The sequence below is a fragment of the Aythya marila genome (genome assembly GCF_965140915.1).
Source record: "Aythya marila genome assembly, chromosome: W".
Lineage (NCBI taxonomy): Eukaryota > Metazoa > Chordata > Aves > Anseriformes > Anatidae > Aythya > Aythya marila.
Window position 1 is genome coordinate 12,614,890 of NC_139081.1, and position 26,794 is coordinate 12,641,683.

At 44.6% G+C, this 26,794-nt stretch overlaps 1 protein-coding gene across 1 annotated transcript in view; it reads left to right on the forward strand.

Moving 5' to 3' along the window:
• Positions 1-2,526: 2,526 nt before the first annotated feature.
• The window catches only part of LOC309889508 (very low-density lipoprotein receptor-like), a gene marked incomplete at both ends in the record, with an annotated part of 98,147 nt that continues 73,879 nt past the window's right edge, over positions 2,527-26,794 (forward strand). Inside the window, 2 exons of the mRNA XM_082782357.1 lie at positions 2,527-2,552; positions 7,920-9,020. Of these exons, the coding sequence (XP_082638483.1) occupies positions 2,527-2,552; positions 7,920-9,020 (1,127 nt within the window). The remainder of the gene's footprint in view (positions 2,553-7,919; positions 9,021-26,794) is intronic.

Sequence of the window (26,794 nt, forward strand, 5' to 3'; positions counted from 1 at the left end):
CATGCCATCATAGAAGGGCATTGCCATGCTACATCTTTGTCTTGTCCTCTTATTATCGACCCTGTGCAAGGCACCAGGTCATGGCAGCCGCATGATTGGAAGCTTTTACAACAAGCTCGAAAAATAGTTACGGACTACGGTTTACAGTCCCAGGCGGCTCAACGGATAATTCAATGGATTTTCCGGGCAGAACTAATGTGTCCACTTGACTGTCAAAACTTGGCGCGCTTATTGTTAACTCCTTCCCAATTGTTATTGTTTGAAAGGGAATGGTTGTGGTTTGCACAGGGGGAAGCAGGTCGACTGCGTCAACCAGGGGACCCTCTGTATGGGATTACTGCAGAGATGTTAACAGGGACGGGTCCTTATCTCAATACCCAGGTTCAGCTGCAGTTCCCTGCTATTATTCACCAAGCAGCTGCACAGCTCGCACTAAGGGCTCTTCTTAGTCTCCCAGGGGAAAAGGAAGCACCTCCATTCACATCAGTACAACAGGCCCCTGAGGAACCATATGCTGAATTTATCAATTGTTTGTGGGCAGCAATTGCTGATCATCCTGATCTAACAGCAGAGTTTAAAAGCAGTGTGTTTAAAATGCTTGCGTTTGATAATGCAAACCCAAAAACTCAAAACATCTTAGATCCACTGCCAAGAACTGCACTGGTAGAGGATATGTTGGAAAGGGTACAGAGAGCTGATCAGTCCAGGCAACCAGATGTGGTGGCACAGGCTGTAAAGGACTGTCAGAGATTTGCTTTTACGGTACCCTCCATTAACAAACAGGCCCTGGTAAAGAGCTATGAATGGCTAGTGCTTCTGCAGGGGATGAGGAATTCCCCTACATTATGTCAATTATATGTGGCCTGGGCATTAGAACCAATTCAGACAGCATGGTGTTACGTAATTATTTACCATTATATGGATAACATTCGGTTTGGTAGGCCAGAATGCTTCCAGGATTCAGATTTAAAGTTTATTCAGGATACTTTGGAAGCAAAAGGGTTGAAGGTAGCCCCAGAGAAGGTTCAATGGAAACAGCCATGGCTATACTTGGGATGGAAAATATCAGACCCTACTATTCATCCACAGAAAGTTGATATAACTATGGTGTTACACAATTTGGCAGATGTACAAATGTTCCTGAGTAATATTCAGTGGGGTTGCCACATTGTATGGATTACTAATGACGACTTAGCTATATTACTACCTTTATTGTGAGGCAGGAGTGCAGAGCAGCAGATTACACTAACAATTGACCACCGGCAGGCTCTTTCACAAATAGCTTCTAAGGTTGCAGCTGGCGCTGCTTGCATATGTATAGCAGAAGTTGCACTCTCCTTGCTAGTTAGCAATCATGTGTCTCATCCATTTGCGGTGCTTGGATGTGAAACAGGTGATGGCAAGGGTGGAATGATAGGGCAGCATTTTCGAGTTCTGGAATGGATTTTCCTACTGATTCAGCCAAAAACGAGTATTCAAACATGGGCGGAAGCTATCACAGAGTTAGTACATAAGGGTCTCTCTTGGAGTATTGAGATCAGAGGGCAGGAACCAGGAGATATTAGTCTGCCGATGACTCAGGATCATTTGGAATGGTGTTTACAGCAATCCATACCACTACAAGAAGCTGTGTTAGGTTTCCCAGGATTGGTGCAGTCCCGAACTCCAAAGGGGCCTCTCTGGCAAGTTATAAGATCATATAAATGGCAGGTAGTACCACGGCTTTCGTCCTGACCAGTGGTGGGTCGCACTGTATACACTGATGAAGGTGCAGTAAGTAAGAAGGCTATGTGTGTGTGGTACGAGAACGGAAGTTGGGAGAAATACATAATTCTGGGGGAGACAGGGGATTCATTACAAACACTGGCATTGTCTGCAGTTGTTTAGGCTTGTCAGTGCTGGATGCATGAGCCGATTAATATCATCTCAGACTCTCTGTATATTGTCAACATGGTAAAACGGATAGTGGATGCCTTGATACGGCAAACTAAGAGGGACAGGTTGTTGTCATTATTTCTGCAGCTGCGAGATGCCATTCAGGGGAGAACTGCACCCTACTGTGTTATCCATATACGTAGCCATCAGTTCTCGATTGGGTTAGCAGAAGGTAATTTACAAGCAGACAAGTTGGTAAGTATAGTCACAGTGGGGCCTGAGAGTGATTTTACATGTGCACGAGTGTCGCACGAAATGTTCCATCAGAATGCAAAGGGTCTTCGGAGAATGTTTGGACTTACTTGGACAGAGGCGAGAAGAATAGTCAGAGCGTGCCCTTCCTGTAGTCATCATGGACCAGGGTTAGGTTTGGGTATTAATCCACGGGGTGTTAAGGCACTTGAGGTATGGAAAATGGATGTAACACATGTGCAGGAATTTGGTACTGAAAGATATTTGCATGTGAGTCTTGGTACTTTTCAAGTTTCATATGGGCAACGGCACAGGGGGGAGAAAAAGCACACCTTGTGTGTAGACATCTGACAGTGTGTTTTGCCGTTATGGGAGTGCCACAGCAGATCAAGACGGACAATGGTCCAGCATATGTTAGCAAAAAGGTTAGAAAATTTATGAAAATGTGGGGAGTAAAGCATGTTACAGGTGTACCATATTCTCCCACGAGCCAAGCGATTGTTGAACGATCACATCAGGTTTTAAAGGAACAATTAGCGAGATTAAAAGAAATCAGGGACATCTATGAGCAATTGTCCGAGGCATTGTTTGTCTTGAATCACTTATGTTTGACTAGTGACCGAGAAGACCCTCCTGCGAGTACTCATTTTCAAACAATAAATATAGCAGCACCAAATGTGTTACCAGAAATAAGAATGAATTACCGAGATCCTGCTACAGGAACTTGGAAAGGGCCATATGGATACAGAAATGCAAGTAACACCTGTGGTTACAATGACACTGCTAGGCAGGGTTTAGGGGCTTATGGCACGGAGGCAAAGGGTAACAGCTATAGCACTTGGAACAATCATTCAGCTACGGCCTTACCTCCTGATGTTTTTCTGATTTGCGGGGATAGGGCCTGGCAAGGTATCCCTGCAAATGCTGCCAAAGGTCCATGTTACTTAGGTAAACTTACTATATTTGCTCCTAGCTTGTCACAGTTGCGTAAGATCACCAGACATAAATGGGCATTGCTCACACCAGATTGCAATGATAATGTTGAGTTTCTTGGTGTTGCAGCTAGAGCGGCATCAGCAATTTTAGTGCCAGGAGTGGCATCTGTGGCCGCACTTAACTTAGAAAAATTGGTATGCTGGGATGAGAAGCAAGCCAATGCCACGACAGAAATACTTGAGGAGATGTTACTAGATCAAGATAGTCTGCAACATGCGCTTTTACAGGATCGAGCTGCTATTGACTTCTTGCTTTTGGCTCAAGGGCATGGGTGTGAGGACTTTGAGGAAATGTGATGTTTGAACCTTTCTGATCATAGTGAGTCAATTCACAAATCCATTACTTTCCTGAAAGAGCACATGAGAAAGATTCAACACGATATTAATCCTTTCGATCAATGGCTTTGTTTGGAACAATGCCTAGATGGTTACTGGGATTGATCAAAGAGGGATTAAGGATTCTGTTTGTTGTGGTGTTAATCATCATTGTGTGTGGTATTGTAATAAGTGTGGTTAAAAGGTTACTTGCTAAGCTGTTACATCAGGCTTGGTTTGCTCAAAAAGTAAAAGGGGGAATTGTTGAGGGATTTTTGAAACAGCAAGGAGGCCATGACTTGCTTTAGCTGAGAAAACCAAGCTACCAGGATGTAGTGCGTTTACGTGGCAAGGTTTTGGAAGCAGGGGCCCATAGGGGTGGCTTCTGTGAGAAGTTGCCCCATGTTTGGTAAGGGCCCCATTGTTGACCCGAGCTGAGCCAATAAGCGATGTTGTTTTGCGCCTCGGTGAGAGCATATTTAAGACAGGAAAAAGAAAACGCTGCTGTCGTGGTTTAACCCGGCCGGCAGCTAAACACCACGCAGCCGTTCGCTCACCCTCCCCCCTCCCTCTCTGGGATGGGGGAGAGAAATAGAAAGTGAAGCCTGTGAGTTGAGATAAAGACAGTTTAATAAGACAGGAAAATAATAATAACAAAATAATAATAACAATAATAATAATAATGATACAATGGTGATAATAGGAAAGTAATAATAATATGTACAAACAAGTGATGCACAATGCAATTGCTCACCACCCGCTGATCGATGCCCAGCCTAACCCCGAGCAGTCCGGCCCCCTCCCCCCGGCTAGCCACCCCTATATATTGTTTAGCATGACGTCAGATGGTATGGAATACCCCTTTGGCTAGTTTGGGTCACCTGTCCTGGGTCTGTCCCCTCCCAGCTCTTCCTGCACCCCCAGCCTGCCTGTTGGCAGGACAGAGCAAAAGGCTGAGGTGCCCTTGGCTTGGTATAAGCACTGCTCTGCAACAATTAAAACATCGGGGTGTTATCAGCACTCTTCTCATCCTAAGCCAAAACACAGCATTCCACCAGCTACTAGGAAGAAAATTAATTCTGTTCTAACTGAAACCAGGACATCTATCCACCCCTTATTCCATTCCATTTATGTCATGCTCAGGTTACACTCTTTTCCATACATTCTAATTAGTCACCTATAGTAGTCATGGTAGTGATAACATACAGTATTATATAGTAATTAACATGGTACAATTCAGTTCATGGGCTATTCTCACCCAGTATTAAATCTCCTTGAGGTACACACCGGACCTCTCCGTTCTTTTGCATCACCCACCAAGTGCATCCAGGTCCCTGAGCGAAAACAATTCCACGAATAGGTTTGCCTTTTCCTGAGGCAGGAGTAGCCCAGATTGTTTCACCCAGCATATTTCTTACATGCACTACAGGAACTTTATCCCCATCTACAGTACGTAACAGGTTTGATTGGGCAGGTCCAGCTCGGTTGGCAGATCCCCTAGTATTGACTAACCAGGTGGCCTTTGCCAAATGCGTATCCCAATGCTTGAATGTCCCAGCGCCCATTGCTTTCAATGTAGTCTTTAACAGTCCGTTGTATCGTTCAACTTTCCCGGAGGCTGGTGCATGATAGGGGATGTGATACACCCACTCAATACCATGCTCTTTGGCCCAAGTGTCTATAAGGTTGTTTCGGAAATGAGTTCCATTGTCTGACTCTATTCTTTCTGGGGTACCATGTCGCCATAGGACTTGCTTTTCAAGGCCCAGGATAGTGTTCCGGGCGGTGGCATGAGGCACAGGATATGTTTCCAGCCATCTGGTGGTTGCTTCCACCATTGTAAGTACGTGGCGCTTGCCATTGCGAGTTTGAGGGAGTGTGATGTAATCAATCTGCCAGGCCTCTCCATATTTATATTTCAGCCATCGTCCTCCATACCAAAGAGGCTTTGACCGTTTGACTTGCTTGATTGCAGCACATGTTTCACAGTCATGAATAACCTGTGCTACAGCGTCCATGGTCAGGTCCACCCCTCGATCACGAGCCCATCTGTATGTTGCATCTCTACCTTGATGGCCTGAGGTGTCATGGGCCCATCGGGCTATAAATAATTCACCTTTATGCTGCCAATCCAGGTCCACCTGAGCTACTTCAACCTTAGCAGCCTGATCCACCTGCTGGTTGTTTTGATGTTCTTCAGTAGCCCGATTCTTGGGCACATGAGCATCTACGTGGCGTACCCTTACAACCAGGTTCTCTACCCGAGCAGCAATGTCTTGCCACAAAGCAGCAGCCCAGATGGGTTTGCCCCTACGCTGCCAGTTGTTTTGCTTCCATTGCTGTAACCATCCCCACAGGGCATTTGCTACCATCCATGAATCGGTGTAGAGATAGAGAACTGGCCATTTTTCTCGTTCAGCAATGTCTAAAGCCAGCTGAATGGCCTTCACTTCTGCAAACTGACTCGATTCACCTTCTCCCTCAGCAGCTTCTGCAACTCGTCCTGTAGGACTCCATACAGCAGCCGTCCATCTCCGATGCTTCCCCACAATACGACAGGACCCATCAGTGAACACGGCATATTTCTTCTCCTTCTCTGGTAACTGCTTGTACAGTGGGGCTTCTTCAGCACGACCCACCTCCTCCTCGGATGATATCCCAAAGTATTTGCCTTCTGGCCAGTCCATAATCACTTCCAATATTCCTGGGCGACTGGGGTTTCCTATTCGAGCCCGCTGAGTAATCAGTGCAACCCACTTGCTCCATGTAGCATCAGTTGCATGATGCGTAGAAGAGACCCTTCCCTTGAACATCCAGCATAGTACCGGCAATCGGGGTGTGTTGAGGGATTTCTTGAAACAGCAAAAATCCCATGGCTTGCTGTAGCTGAGCAAACCAAGCTACCAGGGCAACTATGAGAAGTTCCCATGACAGTGTTCCCACATCGCCCGATTGAGGAATTCAGGAAATTATTGTTACCAGTAGCTGGCCTCAAGGACAAGGTCTATGTGACTGCTAATCACAAGGGGGTTGTTTTCTTGCAGGTGGGGTTGTTTTCTTGTAGCTGTTTGTCTGAGTGCTTTTGACCAATAATCTTGTGTGAAACACTGTCCACCCGTTAAGTTCTCTATAAAAGTTAGGCTATTCGGGCAATAAAATGGAGCATGATCTGACTCTACTGGTGTCTGTCGTGCTTTCGGCCGTGCTTCCTGCAACATATGGCGCCCGAACAGGCTGAGACCCGAACAGGCTGAGGCCGGGACATCGGAGCGGCGCCGGGACATCGGAGCGGCGCCGGGACAGAGATCCGAGGCACACGGCAAGCCGACCACCGCACAGAGAGAAGCATTGAAACACCCTACTAACCGACCTGGGCAACGGCCTCGGGGTGAGAAAAGGAATCGCGGAGACGCGGAAAAAGGAATCGCGGTGAGACGCGGAATCGGAGAGAGACGCGGAAAAGGGAATCGCGGAGAAACGCGGAATCGCGGTGAGACGCGGATTCGCGGAGAGACGCGGAAAAGGGAATCGCGGAGAGACGCGGAATCGCGGAGAGACGCGGAAAAAGGAATCGCGGTGAGACGCGGAATCACGGAGAGACGCGGAATCGCGGTGAGACGCGGAATCGTGGAGAGACGCGGAAAAGGGAATCGCGGCGAGACGCGGAATTGCGGAGAGACGCGGAAAAGGGAATAGCGGAGAGACGCGGAATCGCGGAGAGACGCGGAATCGCGGGGGGACGCGGGAAATATGAAGTAATCGCATGAAATTGAAGTAATCGCGGTGCGATATGGGCCATCCGAGATCGAGTTGCTACGGGAGACCAGAGGCGTCAGTGGACAATGGCGGCCGACCCTCACCATGTGGCGAGTCGGCACAGAGCAGAGGGGCGGAGATCAGGACCCTGCAGCCTGTCTGACGTAACCATGGAGACAGCGGCAGCAGCGGCTGTGCTGCTTCTCTCTGGCATTCTTTTTATAAGAAGTTATCTTGCAATGCAAAAATAAGACTATTCGTCCCCAGGTGGGTGTTATAACTATGTTTCTGGATAACATTCCGTGGGGTTGCCACATTCTACAGACTATTAATGATGATTTAGCTCTATTGCAGGGCAGGAGTGCAGAGACGCAGATTACACCGCCAAATGACCACCGTCAGTCAGGCTCGTTCACAAACAGCTTCTAGGGTTGCAGCTGGCACGGCCTGCAGCCGTATAGCAGACGTTACACTCTCTTTCCTAACTAGTAATCATGTGTCTCATCCATTTGTGGTGAATGGTCAGTGGCAAAAAGAAAAGGGGGAGAGTGAGGGGCGACAAAGACAGAAACGGTACCAGGAGGATGCCACTGACACCAACAGCATGGGTAATAGGAGCAGTATAAGTGACACAGGTGCAGGGCGGCGGTGGGTGCTGCCGCGCTGCGGGGCACTCTGCCTGCTGCTCGCCCTCGCCGGCCTGTGCACTGCTGCCGACGGTGCTAGAGCAAAATGTGAAGACTGCTTAGATGGCAGTGATGAGAGTGCTTGTGTGAAGAAGACGTGTGCTGAATCTGACTTTGTGTGCAACAGTGGTCAGTGTGTGCCAAATAGATGGCAGTGTGATGGGGATCCGGACTGTGAAAATGAGTCTGATGAGAGTGCTGAGCTGTGTCATATGAGAACATGCCGGGTAAATGAAATCAGCTGTGGTCCTCAGTCAACCCAGTGTATCTCAGTGTCCTGGAAATGTGATGGTGAAAAGGACTGCGACAGTGGAGAAGATGAAGAGAATTGTGGCATTGTGACTTGTAGTGCAGCAGAATTCACATGCAGTAGTGGGCCATGTATTTCCAAAAGCTTTGTCTGCAATGTTCAAGATGACTGCAGTGATGGTAGCGATGAGCTGGAGTGTGCACCTCCTACCTGTGGTGTTCATGAGTTTCAGTGCAAGAGTTCTACCTGCATCCCTATCAGCTGGGTGTGTGTTGATGATGCTGACTGCTCCGACCACTCGGATGAATCTTTGGAGCAGTGTGGCCACCAGCCTGCACCTCCAGTGAAGTGTTCTACGAGTGAGGTGCAGTGCGGCTCAGGTGAATGTATCCACAAGAAGTGGCGATGTGATGGAGATCCTGATTGCAAGGATGGAAGTGATGAAATTAACTGCCCTTCTCGGACCTGCAGGCCAGACCAGTTCAGATGTGAAGATGGGAACTGTGTCCATGGGAGTAGGCAGTGCAGTGGTGTGAGAGACTGTCTGTATGGCACTGATGAAGCAAACTGTAACAATGTTATTCAGTGCTCTGGACCTGGCAAATTCAAGTGCAGAAGTGGAGAATGCATAGATATCAATAAAGTGTGTAACCAGCAGAGAGACTGCAAGGACTGGGGTGATGAGCCCCTGGAGGAATGCATCATAAATGAATGTGACTGTCCAGCTGGGTTTGAGTTTATAGACAAGAGAAACTGTGGAGACATTGATGAATGTCAAAACCCTGGTATCTGTAGTCAAATGTGTATCAACCTGAAAGGTGGCTACAAAAGTGAACGTAGCCGTGGATATCAGATGATTCCTGCTACAGGAACCTGGAAAAGGCCATACTGGTACAAAGACACAAATAACACCTGTGATTGCAATGACGCTGCTAAGCAGGGTTTAGGGGTTTATAGCATGGAGACAAGGGGTAACAACTACAGTGTTTGGAACAATTGTACAGCTTTGGCCTTACCTCCTGATGTGCTTCTGATTTGTGGGAATGGGGCCTGGCAAGGTATCCCTGCAAATGCTATCAGATGTCCATGTTACTTAGATAAACTCATTGTATTTGCTCCTAGCTTGTTACAGTTGCGTGAGATCACCAGACATAAATGGACATTGCTTGCATTGGATTGCAATGATAATGTTGAATTGTGTGGGGTTGCAGCTAGAGCGGCATTAGCAATTTCAGTGCCTGGAGTGGCATCTGCGGCCGCACGTAACAACTTAGAAAAATTGGTATGCTGGGCCGAGAGGCAAGCCTATGCCACGACAGAGATACTTGAGGAGATGTTACCAGATCAAAATAGTCTGCGACATCTGCTTTTACAGGATCAAGCTGCTATTGACATCTTGCTTTTGGCTCAAAGGAATGGGTGTGAGGACTTTAAGGGAATGTACTGTTTAAACCTTTCTGATCATAATGAGTCAATTCACAAGTCCATTAGTTTCCTGAAAGAGCACATGAGAAAGATTCAATATGGTATCAATCCTTTCAATCAATGGTTCACTGACTTGTTTGAAACAAAGTGTAGATGGTTGCTGGGTTTAATCACAAGGGGATTAAGGATTTGGTTTATGGTGGTGGTAATCATCGTTGTGTGTTGTAAGTATAGCTAGAGTTACTTGTAAAACTGTTGTGTCGGGCTTGGTTTGCTCAAAAGAAGAAGGGGGAATTGTTGAGGGATTTCTTGAAACAGCAAAAATCCCATGGCTTGCTGTAGCTGAGCAAACCAAGCTACCAGGGCAACTATGAGAAGTTCCCATGACAGTGTTCCCACATCGCCCGATTGAGGAATTCAGGAAATTATTGTTACCAGTAGCTGGCCTCAAGGACAAGGTCTATGTGACTGCTAATCACAAGGGGGTTGTTTTCTTGCAGGTGGGGTTGTTTTCTTGTAGCTGTTTGTCTGAGTGCTTTTGACCAATAATCTTGTGTGAAACACTGTCCACCCCTGTTAAGTTCTCTATAAAAGTTAGGCTATTCGGGCAATAAAATGGAGCATTATCTGACTCTGCTGGTGTCTGTCGTGCTTTCGGCCGTGCTTCCTGCAACAGGGGTGCTAGGAGGAGCTGCGCTTCAGTACCGACCACCTCCGAAGCAGATCGAACTCCTTCATATGCTGCCAATATCTCCTTTTCAGTTGGAGTATAGCGGGCCTCAGATCCTCTGTATCCCCGACTACAAAACCCCAGGGGCCGACCTCGAGTTTCCCCAGGTTCTTTCTGCCAGAGGCTCCAGGTGGGGCCGTTCTCCCCGGCTGCAGTGTAGAGCACATTCTTTACATCTGGTCCTGTTCGAACTGGCCCAAGGGCTACTGCATGGACTATTTCCTGCTTGATTTATTCAAAGGCTTGTCGTTGTTCAGGGCCCCATTCAAACTCATTCTTCTTACGGGTTACTTGGTAGAGCGGGTTTACAATCAGACTGTAATTTGGGATGTGCATTCTCCAAAACCCCACAACACCCACAAAACCAGGACAGCTGCGACACACAGCAGCTGGGAGAGTGAGAGGAGTGAGGAACAGCCTTGCAGGCGCCAAGGTCAGTGAAGAAGGAGGGGGAGAGGTGCTCCAGGCGCCGGAGCAGAAGTCCCCTGTGGCCTGTGGTGAGAACCATGGTGAAGCAGGATGTCCCCCTGCAGCCCATGGAGTACCACGGTGGAGCAGGGTTCCACGCTGCAGCCTGTGGACGAGACCACGGTGGAGCAGGTGGCCCTGCACCGACGGAGGCTGCCGCCTGTGGAAGACCCCTGCCCGAGCAGATTCCCAGCCGGACCGGTGGCCCATGGAGACGAGACCACTCAGGAGCAGGTGACCTGGCAAGAGCTGCTGCCTGTTGGGGAGCCAGGTTGGAGCAGTTTGCTCCTGAGGTACGGTTTGGCCCTGTGGTATGGACCCATATCTGGAGCAGTTCTGGAAGAGCTGCTGCCTGTGGGAAGCCCACGCCGGATCAGTTCATCAAGGACTGTATCCAGTGGGTGGGACCCCACAGCACAGGTGACGAGAGTGACCGAGAAGGAGCGGCAGAGAAGAAGCGCTGTAGACTGACCATAACCCCCATTCCCCCATTCCCCTGTGCCACTCAGGGGAAGGAGGTGGAAGAGGGTGGATGGGGGGGGAAGGTGCTTTTGGTTTCTTTCCTTTGTTTCTCACTTCTCTAGCTAGTTAGTAATAGGCAATAAATCTTACTATCTCCCTATTCAGAGTTTGTTTTGCCCATCACAATAATTACTGTGTGATCTCCTTGTCCTCATCTCAACCCTTGAGCCCTTTTCATCGTATTTTCTCCCCATTCCTCTTTGAGGAGGGGGAGTGAGAGAGTGGTTGTGATGGAACTCGGCTGCCCACTCGAGTGGAACCACCACACAGGACGACTACGAGAATTTCCCATGACAGTGTTCCCACATCGCCCGAGTGAGGAATTAAAAAATATTGTTGCCAGCAGCTGGCTTCAAGGACAAGATCTATGTGACTGCTAATCACAAGGGGGTTGTTTTCTTGCAGGTGGGGTTGTTTTCTTACAGTTGTTTGTCTGAGTGCTTTCGACCAATATTCTTGTGTGAGACACTATCCGCCCCTGTTAATTTTGCTATAAATTCAGGCTATTTGGCTAATAAAGGGAGAGCATGATCTGACCATACTGGTGTCTGTCATGTTTTCGACACATTCTGCAATATTTCTTTAATGCTCTCTGACAACCTCAGATGCCACTGTTGCACTCAAGCCGTGATGCCTTATATATTGAATAAATAAGTGGCTAAGCAGTGTAGTATTTAGGCACTGTGTAATATTTAAAAAGGGTGGCAATATTTTCAATGCCTTTCATCCACCTATTAGAGAAACAGTGACACTAGTGTCACAAGTTTATATAATTTCTCTTGCTGCAGAAGAGATGTCACATACATTGGGGGCACAGGCTATTTGTTTTGCAGTCCTCTGTATCCTGGTGTATAATTATCATGGCTCATCTTTTTTAAACATCAGCCATATCTTTGTTTTGCTCTTTTTGTTGATAGATGTAATCAATACTGTTGCCATGGCTACAGTAACAGTAGCTGAGAAGATGTTGTTTGTTGTAAACAAACTGAGCTATTGTCGTGGTTCCGCTCGAGTGGGCAGCCGAGCTCCACCACAGCCGCTCTCTCACTCCCCCTCCTCAAAGAGGAATGGGGAGAAAATATGTGAAAAGGGCTCAAGGATTGAGATAAGGACGAGAAAATCACGCAATAATTATTGTAACAGGCAAAACAGACTCGGCATAAGGAGATAGTAAGATTTATTGCCTACAACTAACAAGCGAGAGAAGTGAGAAAACAAAGGAGAAAAAAAAAACAAAAGCACCTTCCCCCCCCATCCACCCTTTTCCACCTCCTCCCCCCGAGCGGCGCAGGGGAACGGGGAATGGGGGTTATGGTCAGTCTACAGCACTTCTCTGCCGCTCCTTCTCGGTCACTCTCGTCCCCTGTGCTGTGGGGTCCCACCCACGCGATGCAGTCCTTGATGAACTGATCCGGCGTGGGCTTCCCACAGGCAGCAGCTCTTCCAGAACTGCTCCAGATATGGGTCCATACCACGGGGTCCATCCCTCAGGAGAAAACTGCTCCAACCTGGCTCCCCTACGGGCTGCAGCTCCTGCCAGATCACCTGCTCCTGAGTGGGCTCCTCTCCACGGGCTACAGGTCCGGCCCAGAATCTGCTCCGGCAGGGGTCTTCCACAGGCGGCAGCCTCGGTCGGTGCAGGGCCACCTGCTCCACCGTGGTCTCCTCCACGGGCTGCAGCGTGGAACCCTGCTCCACTGTGGTACTCCATGGGCTGCAGGGGGACATCCTGCTTCACCATGGTCCTCACCACAGGCCGCAGGGGACTTCTGCTCCGGCGCCTGGAGCACCTCTCCCCCTCCTTCTACACTGACCTTGGTGCAAGGCTGTTCTCTCACTCCCTTGACTCTCCCGGCTGCTGTGTGGCGCAGCGTTTTTTCCCTGTCTTAAATATGCTCTCACAGAGGCGCAAAACAACATTGCTTATTGGCTCAGATCTGGAAAACAATGGGGCCCTTCCCAAACATGGGGCAGCTTCTAGATCTTTCTCACAGAAACCACCCCTATGGCTCCCTGCTACCAAAACCTTGCCACGTAAACCCACTACAGCTATACAGGCGCAAATCCTAGTGGAGCATTTCTAGTCCCCTGCCTTATGCTGATTAACACCACCATCTTCCTCCTGCAACCAATTCCTTATTTTAATTAGCATTAATTTAAGCTGTATCAAGGAGTGTTTCCCCTTTTGTGCAATTGCACGCCCTTTATGACAGCTTTTTTTCCCTATAGCAACAGCCTTAGGTTAGGACTGCAGCCCTGCTGAGAGCATCATCACAGCAAAGCCCTGCTGGTACCAACAGTTAATCTAGATGTATACACTAGCATAATGACAAAAGATTGTTTTAATTTGCTTCCTACATTCTCACCTCCAGGGGCAACTGACCTTGTTTTGATGTAGGAGCCATGGTTATCTGAAAATGTGTTACTAATTCTGAAGCTTGTTTAGCTTCAAGCCAATTTTTCAAAATTAAGGGCCAAATTCAGCTCCTCACATAATGAGATGCAACTCCTCTGTAACCAACTGCATTGCAAATTCTTACATTACTGTTGATTTAACCCATGAACTCCCATGTTCAACACTGACTGCTCGTCCACCACTCTTTAGTATAGAGCAAAGCTGCTATTTGCAGGATATTAGCAGGAATCTGCAGACCTCGGATGAGGAATGAGGTAGTGCTGAGAACAGAATTTCTCATAAGGTACTGGACACAATGAGAATACTTCCAGTGTTGCTATATGATACCTTTACAATGTGAATGCCAGGTCCACTGTTAGGCATACTTGGTCCACTGTGTGAAACCTATAAGACCATAAAGTGAAAGGGTTCCAGAAGTCTTCTGGAAGGACAGAACATCACCAACATTCAGAGCTTCAGCTAATTGCCTGTCATGAAAGAATAAGATTATTTGGGAGACTGAAGTAGGACAAAATATTTGTGAAGTTAGGTATCAGTGATCTCTTCCATGATCAGTCCTTTTCTTGCGACTTTAACATCCCTATTCCAACCTATGTAGTCTGAGAAGCCTGATAGTATTATAGTGCTCATTATCTTTCAACTGTAGCCATAATCTCTTCCCTTAACACCTGTTTTCATATCACAAAATGCACCGTAGGTAAAGATGTGTCTTCCTTGCAGCCTTCTGACAAAATTTCATAACCTGAAGGAATATCAGATTGTGAGGTTAAGCCAAGGAAGAAACTGCAGCACTAGTGAATTTCCTGGATTGCACAGCTTTACATTCAACTCTTCAGGTTACTTTAATATAATTTTACTGATAAATGATAAACAAGGTGACACACTGACACTCTCAAACTTGATGAATAGGAAGAAAAAAATTACCTGTGAACTTTTAGAATGGTTCACACTTATTTTCAGCTTAGAAAGCTGTTACCTATTCATATAGCAGCTTTTTAAAGTGCAAATGGGAGCAAACCAGAATGCAGAGATCTTTAGTAATTAGCAAATGTCTCCACAGTGTCGAGAAATCAACCTGAAATATTGGAATAGACCAAATGCTCTATGGATCCAAACTTCCTTTTCCCTTTTTTAATGATGTTTTACTAGACTGACAGTACAATCAAAGGGTGCAATTTGGCAGCCCACCTAGGAGTATTTTCACAGCAGAACCTTCCTTGCAACTTCTTGTTATGTTCTTCCAGCAACATAACCTAACTTAATATGCTTCGCCAGTACATTGAGTCAAAAGACTGCTCTGAAGTTTGTTTTTTTCCTTCTTTTTTCTTTTTTTTTTTTCTTTTTCCCAGCAGACTAAAAGGAAACTTTATCTTCAACATAGAAATGAAACCCAAACTAGAGAGAAGCTGCACAACAGGATATATTCTCTATCCCTCAGACAGCATGTGTGACACATGAAAGAAGGGAAGAATGAAGCTGTAGCTGGCAATTCAGCTACCTGAAAAAAGTCAGAATTTTGCTATACGTGCTTCATTCTTCAGTTTCAACCTGGAATTTCCAGATGATTTTTGTAACTAGGTGTTTAGCAACACTAGAAGAAATGGTTTCTGCTTAGCAGAAATGCTAATCTAAATGTATATGACAAGTGAGGGAGAAAGGAAGAAGTATATATTGATAAAATGGACATTTAAATGATGAATAATTCAAATTTTTCCCATGTCATACAAGAAACTTGTGGCAGAACAGGTAACATGAAACAGGTCACTTAAGTCCTATTCTGATGTTTTGTCCATGTGCCAGTCCTATAGTGCAAGTGTTCCTATCTCCTTTAATTAACCTTTCGTTTGTATTTATTCTTATCAAACCTTTTTTTTTTTTTCTTCCCCTATTTACTACTTCAAACAGTAAAAAAATCAAAAGAAATTTAAAATTCAACAGGCCAGCAACTGAAGGCCATGTATTGTCTGTGAAGCATTGGGTAGGTTGTAAACCTGGATGTTATAAATGTGAAATTGTTTACAGGACAGTAATGGCTTTGCATGCTGGTTATATATCCTTAGAGAGGCAAATAAATACCCATAAGATCAGCAAGTTTTAAATACCCATAAGATCAGCAAGTTTAAGAATTGACTGCGTGTTAAGTGAACTGGAGTAAATGTCTGATTGCTTAATCTTAGTTTCTAACTAATATGAAGTAATTTCACATAGCTTAATGCATCACCAAAAATGATTAAGACAAATCACTGCCTCATACTTGCTAAGTTCATGCAGAGACAGTTACAGAAACTTAGTTGCTGCGGGTATCCAATTAAGTCTTGATTAGATATCTCATCCCTAAGGACCTTTGAGGATCTCTAACTACTAACCATGGTTATGAAAATATTTGTGCATTTGGAGATACAGATAAACTATTTAAAAGCACTTTCCCTAAGGCCAAAATCATCTTCCAAAGTTCGTTGTCCAGATGACAGCTGGTGAGTAAATTCACGGACACAAACCAACATACCAGAGTACTAGTCAATGTGACTATCTTGTGTTTCTTCTGAGAAGACAACATGGAGATATCCAATGGATAACAAAGTAATAGTACTTTTGTTCTTGTGGAACTGGATGAGCAATCTAATTGAGGGAAAAACAGCATAACTTGAATAACTAGACCTTGATAAACTCAAACTGCATACATTTCCATAAGCAAAATGTTCATACTAAATCATAAGTTCTTTGAAATTCCAGGAAAAAAAAAAAAAAAGATAATTCAGAAAGCATATGTTTCATGGATTCATAAAGTTTTAATAAGAAACCTTTTGAGACTTACTTAGAAAACTAACCATGTTAAGCAGCAGCACATGATTGTAGATTAAAATTCAGCAAATATTAATTAGAATAAATGCAGTTTCTGACTGACATCTCTTGCCCAACTAACACAAAGTAATGGATGTTTTTATGTGTGAAAAAAAGGAATTAAGTATGTTCTATGTCTTCTGCTGGTAGCAGTGTCTTTTTCTGATGCTAAGATTCTCCCACAGATGAGCAACAGCATATATTTAGGATATTAAAAATTAGTCTTCTACTGGAGGAGAAGCATATACAGATATTTTCCTGGATATTTTTGTGGCGTAAAGACCACACGGACACCAGGGTTCTTTTAGGATCAGTAACTGCTAGTTCTTTATTGATGACATAACTTCATCTCTCTCTTACAGATGTGAGAAACACTCACATCATATTGGCCTGAGCCAATAACATAGGCTCAGGCAACGATCTCAGTGAAGTAGCAATTTTATTCGCGATTGCAGTGGTGGGCATACCACAAGCAGAAGCACACTTACTAGTCACACAGTACAGTTTATATACTTTACTTCTCGAGGACTGGGACCCTCCCCTGTTTCCCCATTGACTGGGTAATCCATGTGAAATGTGTTCATCTGATTCGTGTCAATATGGAACAATGCTAGGGCTGCATGGTATGATGAATGTGATCTTCTGTCTCACATACCCTTGTATAACCACAAGTCTAAGAAAACAAGAGTGGTTAATGTATATAGTTCTTTATCTTGCAAAGGAATGTTTTACCAATTTGTGTCAATAGAGAGCTTGAAGGGAAATGTATTTGTAGTCTTTTCCTTGAAGTCTCTGATATCTGGGGGGTTTCAGAACAACTGCTAACTATTATGACTATTGCATGGGACACTATGCAAGTCTCTGATATATGGCCAGGAGATTAAGGAGACGGGGAGAGCTGAAGAACAACTAAAAGACAAAGCTTGCAGGGGATGCTGCACAAGTCTTTGACATACAGCCAAGGAGAAGGACAAGAAGGAGGAAGACTATGAGCCTTCAGCACGAGAGACCCGCAGAGACCCCCAGAGGGACCACCGGAGACTGATGCGCATGCGTCAGTGGGAGGGTTTGGATTCCAGAAGCTAATTATAATAACCCTGTTTTTTTTAGAAGTAGTAATGAATATGTATCAGCCTAGGAGCATAAAAATCAGCTGCTTGATGTAACTGGTGTGCGTCTTGGTGGAGCAGAGACTCCCGGCGCACCCAGCGCTGTTTGCTTACCTCTATTCCTTTAATAAATTGTAAACTTTGATTATAGTCCTATTTTGAAGACTGAGCCATTTATTACAATGAGCTAATTTGTTGTGGAAATTAAGATAAAAACTACAATAATTTTACAATAACAGTTTAATGTGTATGCCTACACTGATGTGTATGCATACATATAAATATATATATGTACACATTCACACATCACATCCATATTGCTAAGATGTAAAATATGATACAGAAAAATCATCAGATACATAAATCTCTTATGAGCATTTAGAGCCATTGGGCAGAAGATTCATTCAGGTCTAGTTAATCAGCATCTTGCAATCCGGCTACTGAGATAAGAGAAGTCTGTCTCATCTGTTGGTTTTCAATAACTGGAAGGTTTTGATTCATCTATCACACAATTCCTCCCATTTCTATTTGGAGAAATATGCAATCTGTTATATATGGAGTGGTAATTCATGTCGGAAAAATGGTTGATATTAATCAAGAAGGGGGAGATGTGGGAGTGTGGCCATGGGGGTCGGAAAGCCCCGTGGTTGATGATAACATCAGACTCTTAACAATGAGGCTATCAGGAATGTAAAGAGTTTAGAGGGAACAAAGAAGGGTGATTCAGGAGATGCCTTGCTGTCTGGGGTTGCTTGTTCTTCCTCTGTTAAGGAATGGAAGTTGTGTGGGGGGGTTGCTGGTTAGAACTGTTAAGATTTATTGTTTAGTGTGCTTTCAAGTGTTAACGAAATGCCGGAAAAGCAATCACGTTTTGTTGCTTTCGGGAACCTTGTGGTGGGCAGAGCATGTGCAGAAGAAGAGGGGGACAGTCGAAGCCACTCCTGCAGTCTGGAACAAAAAGTTGCTAATGGTGATGGGAAACTGTGAGCCTTTCACCCGCAAGGACCGCCACAAAGAGAATTATAATATGAAGCGGGGATAGGATATCCATATGTATAAGTGTACTTGGTTTTCTTGTAAATATGTAACAGCAATGTCCTATATATATTTGGAAAGTTCGACGGGTGCGTGTGCGTGTTGGTAGAGCATAGACTCCCCGCACACCCAGCGCTGTTTACTTGCCTTTTATAAATATTCTTTTATGTTACTAAATTCAGAGTTGAGACTTCATTTATAACAAATCTGTTCCATTAATAAAATGTTGCAAGTAGATTCCTCCTTCCATGCAATTCTAAACCCACTTGACAGGTGGATATTTTGACCTGTACATGGTGCAAAGCATTGAGTCATTTTAGTAAGTGTATGTCTCCACAAAGAAAAGAAAGATAGACACTAATTAAAACCTGGGTAAGTCATCTGGAAGACTGGTAGCACACTGTTATAAATGACGATACAACTCAATCTGAATTTAGTAATATTTATAAAAGGCAAGTAAACAGGCCCCTGGTGGAGCAGGCTGTTCCCCCCTCCCGTCCCCCTCCCCGATGCTTGGGAAACTGACCAAACACCACAGCAAATATACCAAAACTTCTAGACTGTTACTTAGATAATGCCTACATCCCCTTTCCCTGCTCATTCAACTTCAAACAGCTCTGTCAAACGCTACATACCACACCTTTAACACCTTCAGTAACCTTTTTTTTTTTTTTTTTTTTTTTTTAACACTTCTTTCTATCTTTGTTTCTACAGCCTGTACTTTCACCAAAGTCTGTCAAGGGCCAACTTAATTTCATACCTTTCTCCCTCCAGGATGCTAAAACAACATATCAGTATACCACATTTCATCCCATTTTCCTTCTTTCCTCCTTCTTCCACTCCGGATATTCCTATTCGAAGTGGCCAGCCTAGCCACACTTAAAACATCTTATCAAAGCCTGTCCCTGCTAGGACTCAGGCCACAACACAGGCAGCCTTCTTTGCCTGCCATTCCTTCATCTCTCTTCCTCTCCTTTCCATCCTGGCCCTGACTCCTCCTGAAGATTTTCTTCCTCTTTCTCCAACCCTCTGCCTCACTACCTGCTGCAGTGTCAATACCATTAGTTTCGCTCTCTGCTTTTCCTTCTCATCTCCCCTCCGGACACACACCTCCAGGGCCTCCCGCAGGAGGGTCCCCCAGTGACTGTTCACTACATCCACCCACCTTCTGGAGCATTTTCTGCGTATTTTGCCAGGCTTTAATCACACAATGAACTTTCAAGAGCCCTTGGGAAGAGCCTTGAGTCCTTGGGACTCATCCCCGAGTACTTTCTCATTCTGACCCCAAGTCTCTCATATGATTTCTGTGTTGCACACTATTATTATTCCAGCCAGGATTGGCAAGTGGGTATTTCTGCCCTGCCGGTATTACCCCTGGTCCTGGAGGATGAGCTCTTTCCCATTCTTGTATAGCAGCTCTCCTCCTGATCATACCCATTTCTTTCCCTGTAAACAACATACTTATAGACATAATTCCCTCCCCCAAGAGTATAAGTCAGGTCATAGGAACTGGTCTAATTGTTCAGCTAGGCAGTTGGGGTCCTAAAATAAAGACTTCCTCTCCTTCTTAAAAGTCCTAACCTCTCTGCTGGTAAGGAGGGGGGGTAGTTCACCTAAGAGGATACACAGTTAGTATTAGTACTGTTAGTATCAGGGAAGGCAAAATTCTCAATATATCTTCTACCTTGTTCTAATTCTTGCCAGAGCCTAGAGTACGATCCTTCTTTAGGGACAGTGTTAATTACAGTCCCTGTCTCCCTTCTTGGAGTGACTGCTGCTGCCACGGGTACAATATTAGGATTATAGGGAGCATAACTTGGCTCCTTCTCCGAAAAAGGAATCTTATTGTTTACACATAAATTTAAAGCCTGAATTTTCATCAGAGCCGTATTTTGGCCAAAATACTGCTGTTTCCTTAATTGGTTCTTTTGTCCAGACTGATACAGAGTATTTAACTTTTTTTTTTTTTTTCTTTTTTTCTTTTAAAATCTCCTCTAATTTTGGGATTAAGTTTCCAATTTCTTATCATTCTTCAGGAAGAACTATTGGTAGGCACTCCACTCCCACAGGGATATCTCCCTGTCCCCTGGAACTCATATTTCCCATTTTTCCTAGCCCTCGTCAGTATGTTGCTACAGAAATTTCCCTTCTGCAGTGTACCACACACTAACATTCTGAAAAATGGGGGTGTACTACCCAGCACTTTCCCGTGAAAGGTTTACCGTACACCAAATTTCCCTCGTGTACTACCCATCACTTTCCTGTGCGAGGGCTTACCATACACCAGATTTCCCGAGACTCTTCACACGGAGTCTCACCCGACCCCCAAGGCAATACTTAATATTTCTTACCTTGGTCTATGCACAGAGTTACCGGATCGATTCTTAAAAACCCAGAGTGCCTACCTTCTTCCTTTCCCCACTACTTCACGGATCCTGCCTCTTTAACCAGCCCTCTGTCAGCTTTCCGCAGAACCACCACTGCCGATGCACAGGACCGCTGAAATCAGAGGGGCATGCCTTCCTGCTGCTGCAGCGGTGGGGCTCCCCAGTAGGTGACTGGATCCCGGACGAGCCCCCAAATTGTGAGAAACACTCCGTAGCCAATAATTTAGGCTCAGGCGAGGATCTCAGTGAAGTAGTAATTTACTCGTGATTGTAATGGCGGGCACCCTACAAGCAGGAGAGAACGCATCTACTAGTTCCAAAACACAGTTTATATACTTTTTTATGACAGGACCCTCCCCTGTTTCCCCACTGAGTGGGTAATCCAGGTTCACAATCTATTTGATGCTTCACAAACAATGCATGGCCTTCAGTTGCCGGCCTGTTAAATTTCAATTTTCTTTTGACATTTTTACTGTTTGAAGTGGTAATGTTTCTTCACTTATCTGACTTGACTTGACACCGTGATTTTCACCTAATTGTCCTAAGGAGTCTGGTTGTCTGCATTTTACAAGGTCGCCTGCTAAGCTTTCTTATCACTGTAAGCATATCTCAGTACCACATTCCCTCCTTCTAAACAATGTAACTCTGCAAAAACAACATTTCTATTCCCACACTAATAATATGATTATCATAAAACATTAAACAACAAATTTTAACAGTTCCAACTAGCAACCCCCCAGCAACTTCCATTCCTTAACAGAGGAAGAACAAGCAACCCCAGACAGCAAGGCATCTCCTGAATCACCCTTCTTTGTTCCCTCTAAACTCTTTACATTCCTGATAGCCTCATCGTTAAGAGTCTGATGTTATCATCAACCACGGGGCTTTCCGACCCCCATGGCCACACTCCCACATCTCCCCCTTCTTGATTAATATCAACCAACTTCTCAACAAGATTTACCACTCCATATATAACAGTGGTAGCTGCTTTCAGTGTTTTACAGGAAATCAATTATTACTGTATTTCACTAAAGTGGGCCAATTCAACAACAGCTGGCAAAATTAAACAACCCAACCCTTAATTTCTCATAGTAAGTTAGTTCATAGAGTTAATGAAAAAAAAAAAAACCACACAACTGTTTACATATTATACTTATATCTACATTAGAATGATTAAATCCCATAAATTATGCAGGACACCATTAGTAAGTTTCATTATGCATCAGAATACAATGTCCTCATTCCAGCATCAGTCTTGGATTAATTACATAGCAATCACAGCAGAGCTGACACTGCAGTAGATGGGGGATTACCCTCGCTGTCCCTTGGTGCAAACAGTCATTAATATGATGGCACGAGGATTTGGGATAACAAATCACCCCTGGTTAGTACAGACAAAAAAATCAGCTACTTGATGTAACTGGTGTGCGTCTAGGTGGAGCGGAGACTCCCGATGCACCCAGCGCTGTTTGCTTACCTCTATTCTTTTAATAAATTGTAAACTTTGATTATAATCCTATTTTGGGACTGAGCCATTTATAACAGGTGGTACAAGAGAAGATGTTACACCCTAAGCCTTATACAATATACTGTAAAGATGCAACCAAAACTATGTGAAGGATAAGACTTGTAGCACATAGCTGCTGTGAACAGAGATACAGATAGTGATATCACCACATTGAATTTACGCTCATGAACACAGTTTCAGTTCAGTTCTTACCTAGAGTCCCCTGATCAATTTAATCCAAAGTGCTTCTAGAGATGCACTGCACAAGAAAGGGCTCTCCTCCCATCTCCAGTCCACAGAATCCTACCCTGAGTCCCTCAAGCATTTTCACAGTGAACTGATCCAAGTGAAAGAGAACCCAGGGAACTTGTTTATATATATTAAATAAAAATATTATTTTTATATATATAAGACTTTTTTTTTTACTTATTTCAGTAAAAAGAAAACAAAACAAATATTTATTTTACAAACACGTGTGAAGTAATTGCCTAAAGTGACTAGGAAAATTAAAGTAATATTCACATTTTAAAGAAAATTATGGACTGTTAGTCTTGTATGTTTAAATAGTCTCTTACGGTGAGGTAGCCAATAGGTAATATTAAGGCCTTTCCATTCTGCTTCTGTGGAAAAAAAGGTCTTAGAGATACCTCCTACCTTATTGCAACAATTAGACTTCATGGAAGATAATAATCTTACCTGTATTTGACTATACATATAGTCTCACTTCTCTGTTATGATTTCTGGGACCCTGCCCTGTGATATTTGAAAACACAGAGCCTGTAGATGGCACACCCAGGCAGTGATCCTGCATTAGAAAAAAGTATTGGTATTGTCCTTATCCTGTGTGAAGTCCTAGCATCCCCAATAAGACACGAGAGATGGCCAGCGTTCTCACTTAATTCTTCAGGAAACAAAAATGCCACATCAAACTTAATCTAGACACTAAGGTTGAAATTGCCAGGGAAACAGACATATTTCAGAACACTGAAATACTGCCAGGACATTTACTCCAATATATTTATTGCTCAAGAGATATTTACATAATTTTTTAGTGGCCAGAAGCTGTCTCCATACATCTCAAATTACTGTGTTCCCACATTGTGGAGGGGTAGTGAGCTAATAGAAACCAAACAAGCAGAAGAACATTTGGGCAGTAATCATGTGTTCTTCAGGATGGGATGCAACCAACTGAATGAGGAAACATAATTTAAATGTGTTGCTAAGATGATCATAAAAAAAGGAAGTGGAAGACATATCTGCCACTGCTAGAATACTGTCTGTCTTAAATCAGACATTGCTCTCTACAACTACCTGAAATTAAGGTGTGGGGAGCTGGGGTCAGCCTCTTCTCACAGGTACCTAGCAATAGTACTAGAGGGAATGACCTGAAGTTGCACCAGGGGAGGTTTAGGTTGGAAATTAAGAGACATTTCTTCTCAAAAAGAGTAGCCAGGCATTGGAATGGGGTGCCCAGAGAGGTGGTGGAGTCACCGTCCCTGGGGTTAAGAAAAGGTTGGACCTGGTGCTTAGGGACATGGTATAGTGGGTAATATTGGTGGTAGGGGGATGGGTGGACCAGATGATCTTAGAGATCTTTTCCAATCTTTATGATTTATGACTCTATGATTTCATATTTGTTCTCCAGTGTTTTGTTATTTATTTTAACAGAAGTCCTTGTCAAACTTAGTGTTCCTAGTGTTGTTCTGGGTCTAGGCCTGTTTTTTTATTTTTTTTTTTATTTTTTTTCTTTGGACACTCATACTGTGGTGCAATTGCCTGAAGTGACTAGGAAAATTAAAGTAATATTCACATTTTAAAGGAAATGTACAGCATTGAAGAGGCTTTCAGGGTAGGGCATAGCTGCATTACCTGAGCATTCCCTAGGCTTCCAACCTTAGATGTTACCGCACTAGGGGAACCTGGTGTGCTAACTCTAAGGAACAGTACAGAGTATAGAGCAGAGTGGAGACACCACGGCTAGGCTCTGTGAACAGGTGGGGACTCGATTGGTCTTGTGCATACCGAGACAGATAAGCTGCACCTATTGTTACCCTGAGCCAAGGACCTGTCATGTTTTTGACAAATGTTGTACCCTGGTGTACTTTTGCTCATTATAACATCATTATAATACCAAAACATACCTCCATCCCAAAAGCCAACCGCCTCCAAGGTGCGACCACCCCTCACTGAGCATGCGCTCTGAATTTCTCGGAGCCTATTACTTTAAACGGTGACGGGAGAACTTTTCACCAATCATAACTAAGATATGCTTGACTAGAGTCACTCAAGCTCCACCTAAAGGATAGAAAATAATATAAATTGGCGTAAGAGACAGGGGATGTTAGGGAAGATACCATCATCAGGGAAGATACCATCCTGACTTCTGGGATCAGTTGATGGGTTGAGCCTCTCCTCCCCTGCCCCCCAGCACTCCCTCCTCCCCCGCCCCGCCCCGGGTAAGACTTGAACACTTGGTTATACTGGGTGTCTCCATGGAAACTTAGAAATCTCTATAGAACCTTTAACGCGTTAATAGCCAGGCTGTGTACCTGTGTATTTCATGCATGCTAGCTTGCTTTTGCAGACAGTAGATTATTGCCGGCAATCCAAAGAACCTGTGTTCCTGTTGCTGTAATAAATTGCACTTAACTGCATTGTTACTAGCCATGATATTTCTCATTGAATGCAACTGGAGTGAAGGTGTGTGTCCTGGTTTCAGTTAGGATAGAGTTAATTTTCTTCCTAGTAGCTGGCAGAATGCTATGTTTTGGCTTAGGATGAGAAGAGTGCTGATAACACCCCGATATCACCAGAGGAGGAGGTGGTCTGTGCTGAAGAAGCCCCACTATACCAGAAAATGAGAAGAAATATACCCTGTTCTCTGATGGGTCCTGTCGTATTGTGGGGAAGCATCGGAGATGGAAGGCTGCTGTATGGAGTCCTACACGACGAGTTGCAGAAGCTGCTGAGGGAGAAGGTGAATCGAGTCAGTTTGCAGAAGTGAAAGCCATTCAGATGAATTTAGATATTGCTGAACGAGAAAAATGGCCAGTTCTCTATCTCTACACTGATTCAAGGATGGTAGCAAATGCCCTGTGGGGATGGTTACAGCAATGGAAGCAAAACAACTGGCAGCGTAGGGGCAAACCCATCTGGGCTGCTGCATTGTGGCAAGATACTGCTGCTCAGGTGGAGAACCTGGTTGTAAGGGTACGCCACATAGATGCTCATGTGCCCAAGAATCGGGCTACTGAAGAACATGAAAACAACCAGCAGGTGGATCAGGCTGCTAAGATTGAAGTAGCTCAGGTGGACCTGGATTGGCAGCATAAAGGTGAATTATTTATAGCCCGATGGGCCCATGACACCTCAGGCCATCAAGGTAGAGATGCAACATACAGATGGGCTCGTGATCGAGGGGTGGACCTGACCATGGACGCTATAGCGCAGATTATTCATGATTCATGTGAAAGATGTGCTGCAATCAAGCAAGCCAAACGGTCAAAGCCTCTTTGGTATGGAGGACGATGGCTGAAATATAAATATGGAGAGGCCTGGCAGATTGATTACATCACACTCCCTCAAACTCGCAACGGCAAGCGCTATGTACTTACAATGGTGGAAGCAACCACCAGATGGCTGGAAACATATCCTGTGCCTCATGCCACCGCCTGGAACACTATCCTGGATCCTATGGTGACATGGCACCCTAGAAAGAATAGAGTCAGACAATGGGACTCATTTCCGAAACAACCTTATAGACACTTGGTCCAAAGAGCATGGTATTGAGTGGGTGTATCACATCCCCTATCATGCACCAGCCTCCGGGAAAGTTGAACGATACAATGGACTGTTAAAGACTACATTGAAAGCAATGGGTGCTGGGACATTCAAGCATTGGGATACGCATTTGGCAAAGGCCACCTGGTTAGTCAATACTAGGGGATCTGCCAACCGAGCTGGACCTGCCCAATCAAACCTGTTACGTCCTGTAGAAGGGGATAAAGTTCCTGTAGTGCACGCAAGAAATATGCTGGGTAAAACAGTCTGGGCTACTCCTGCCTCAGGAAAAGGCAAACCCATTCGTGGAATTGCTTTTGCTCAGGGACCTGGATGCACTTGGTGGGTAATGCAAAAGAATGGGGAGGTCCGGTGTGTATCTCAAGGGATTTTAATACTGGGTGAGAGTAGCCCACGAGTTGAATTGTATCATGTTAATTACTAT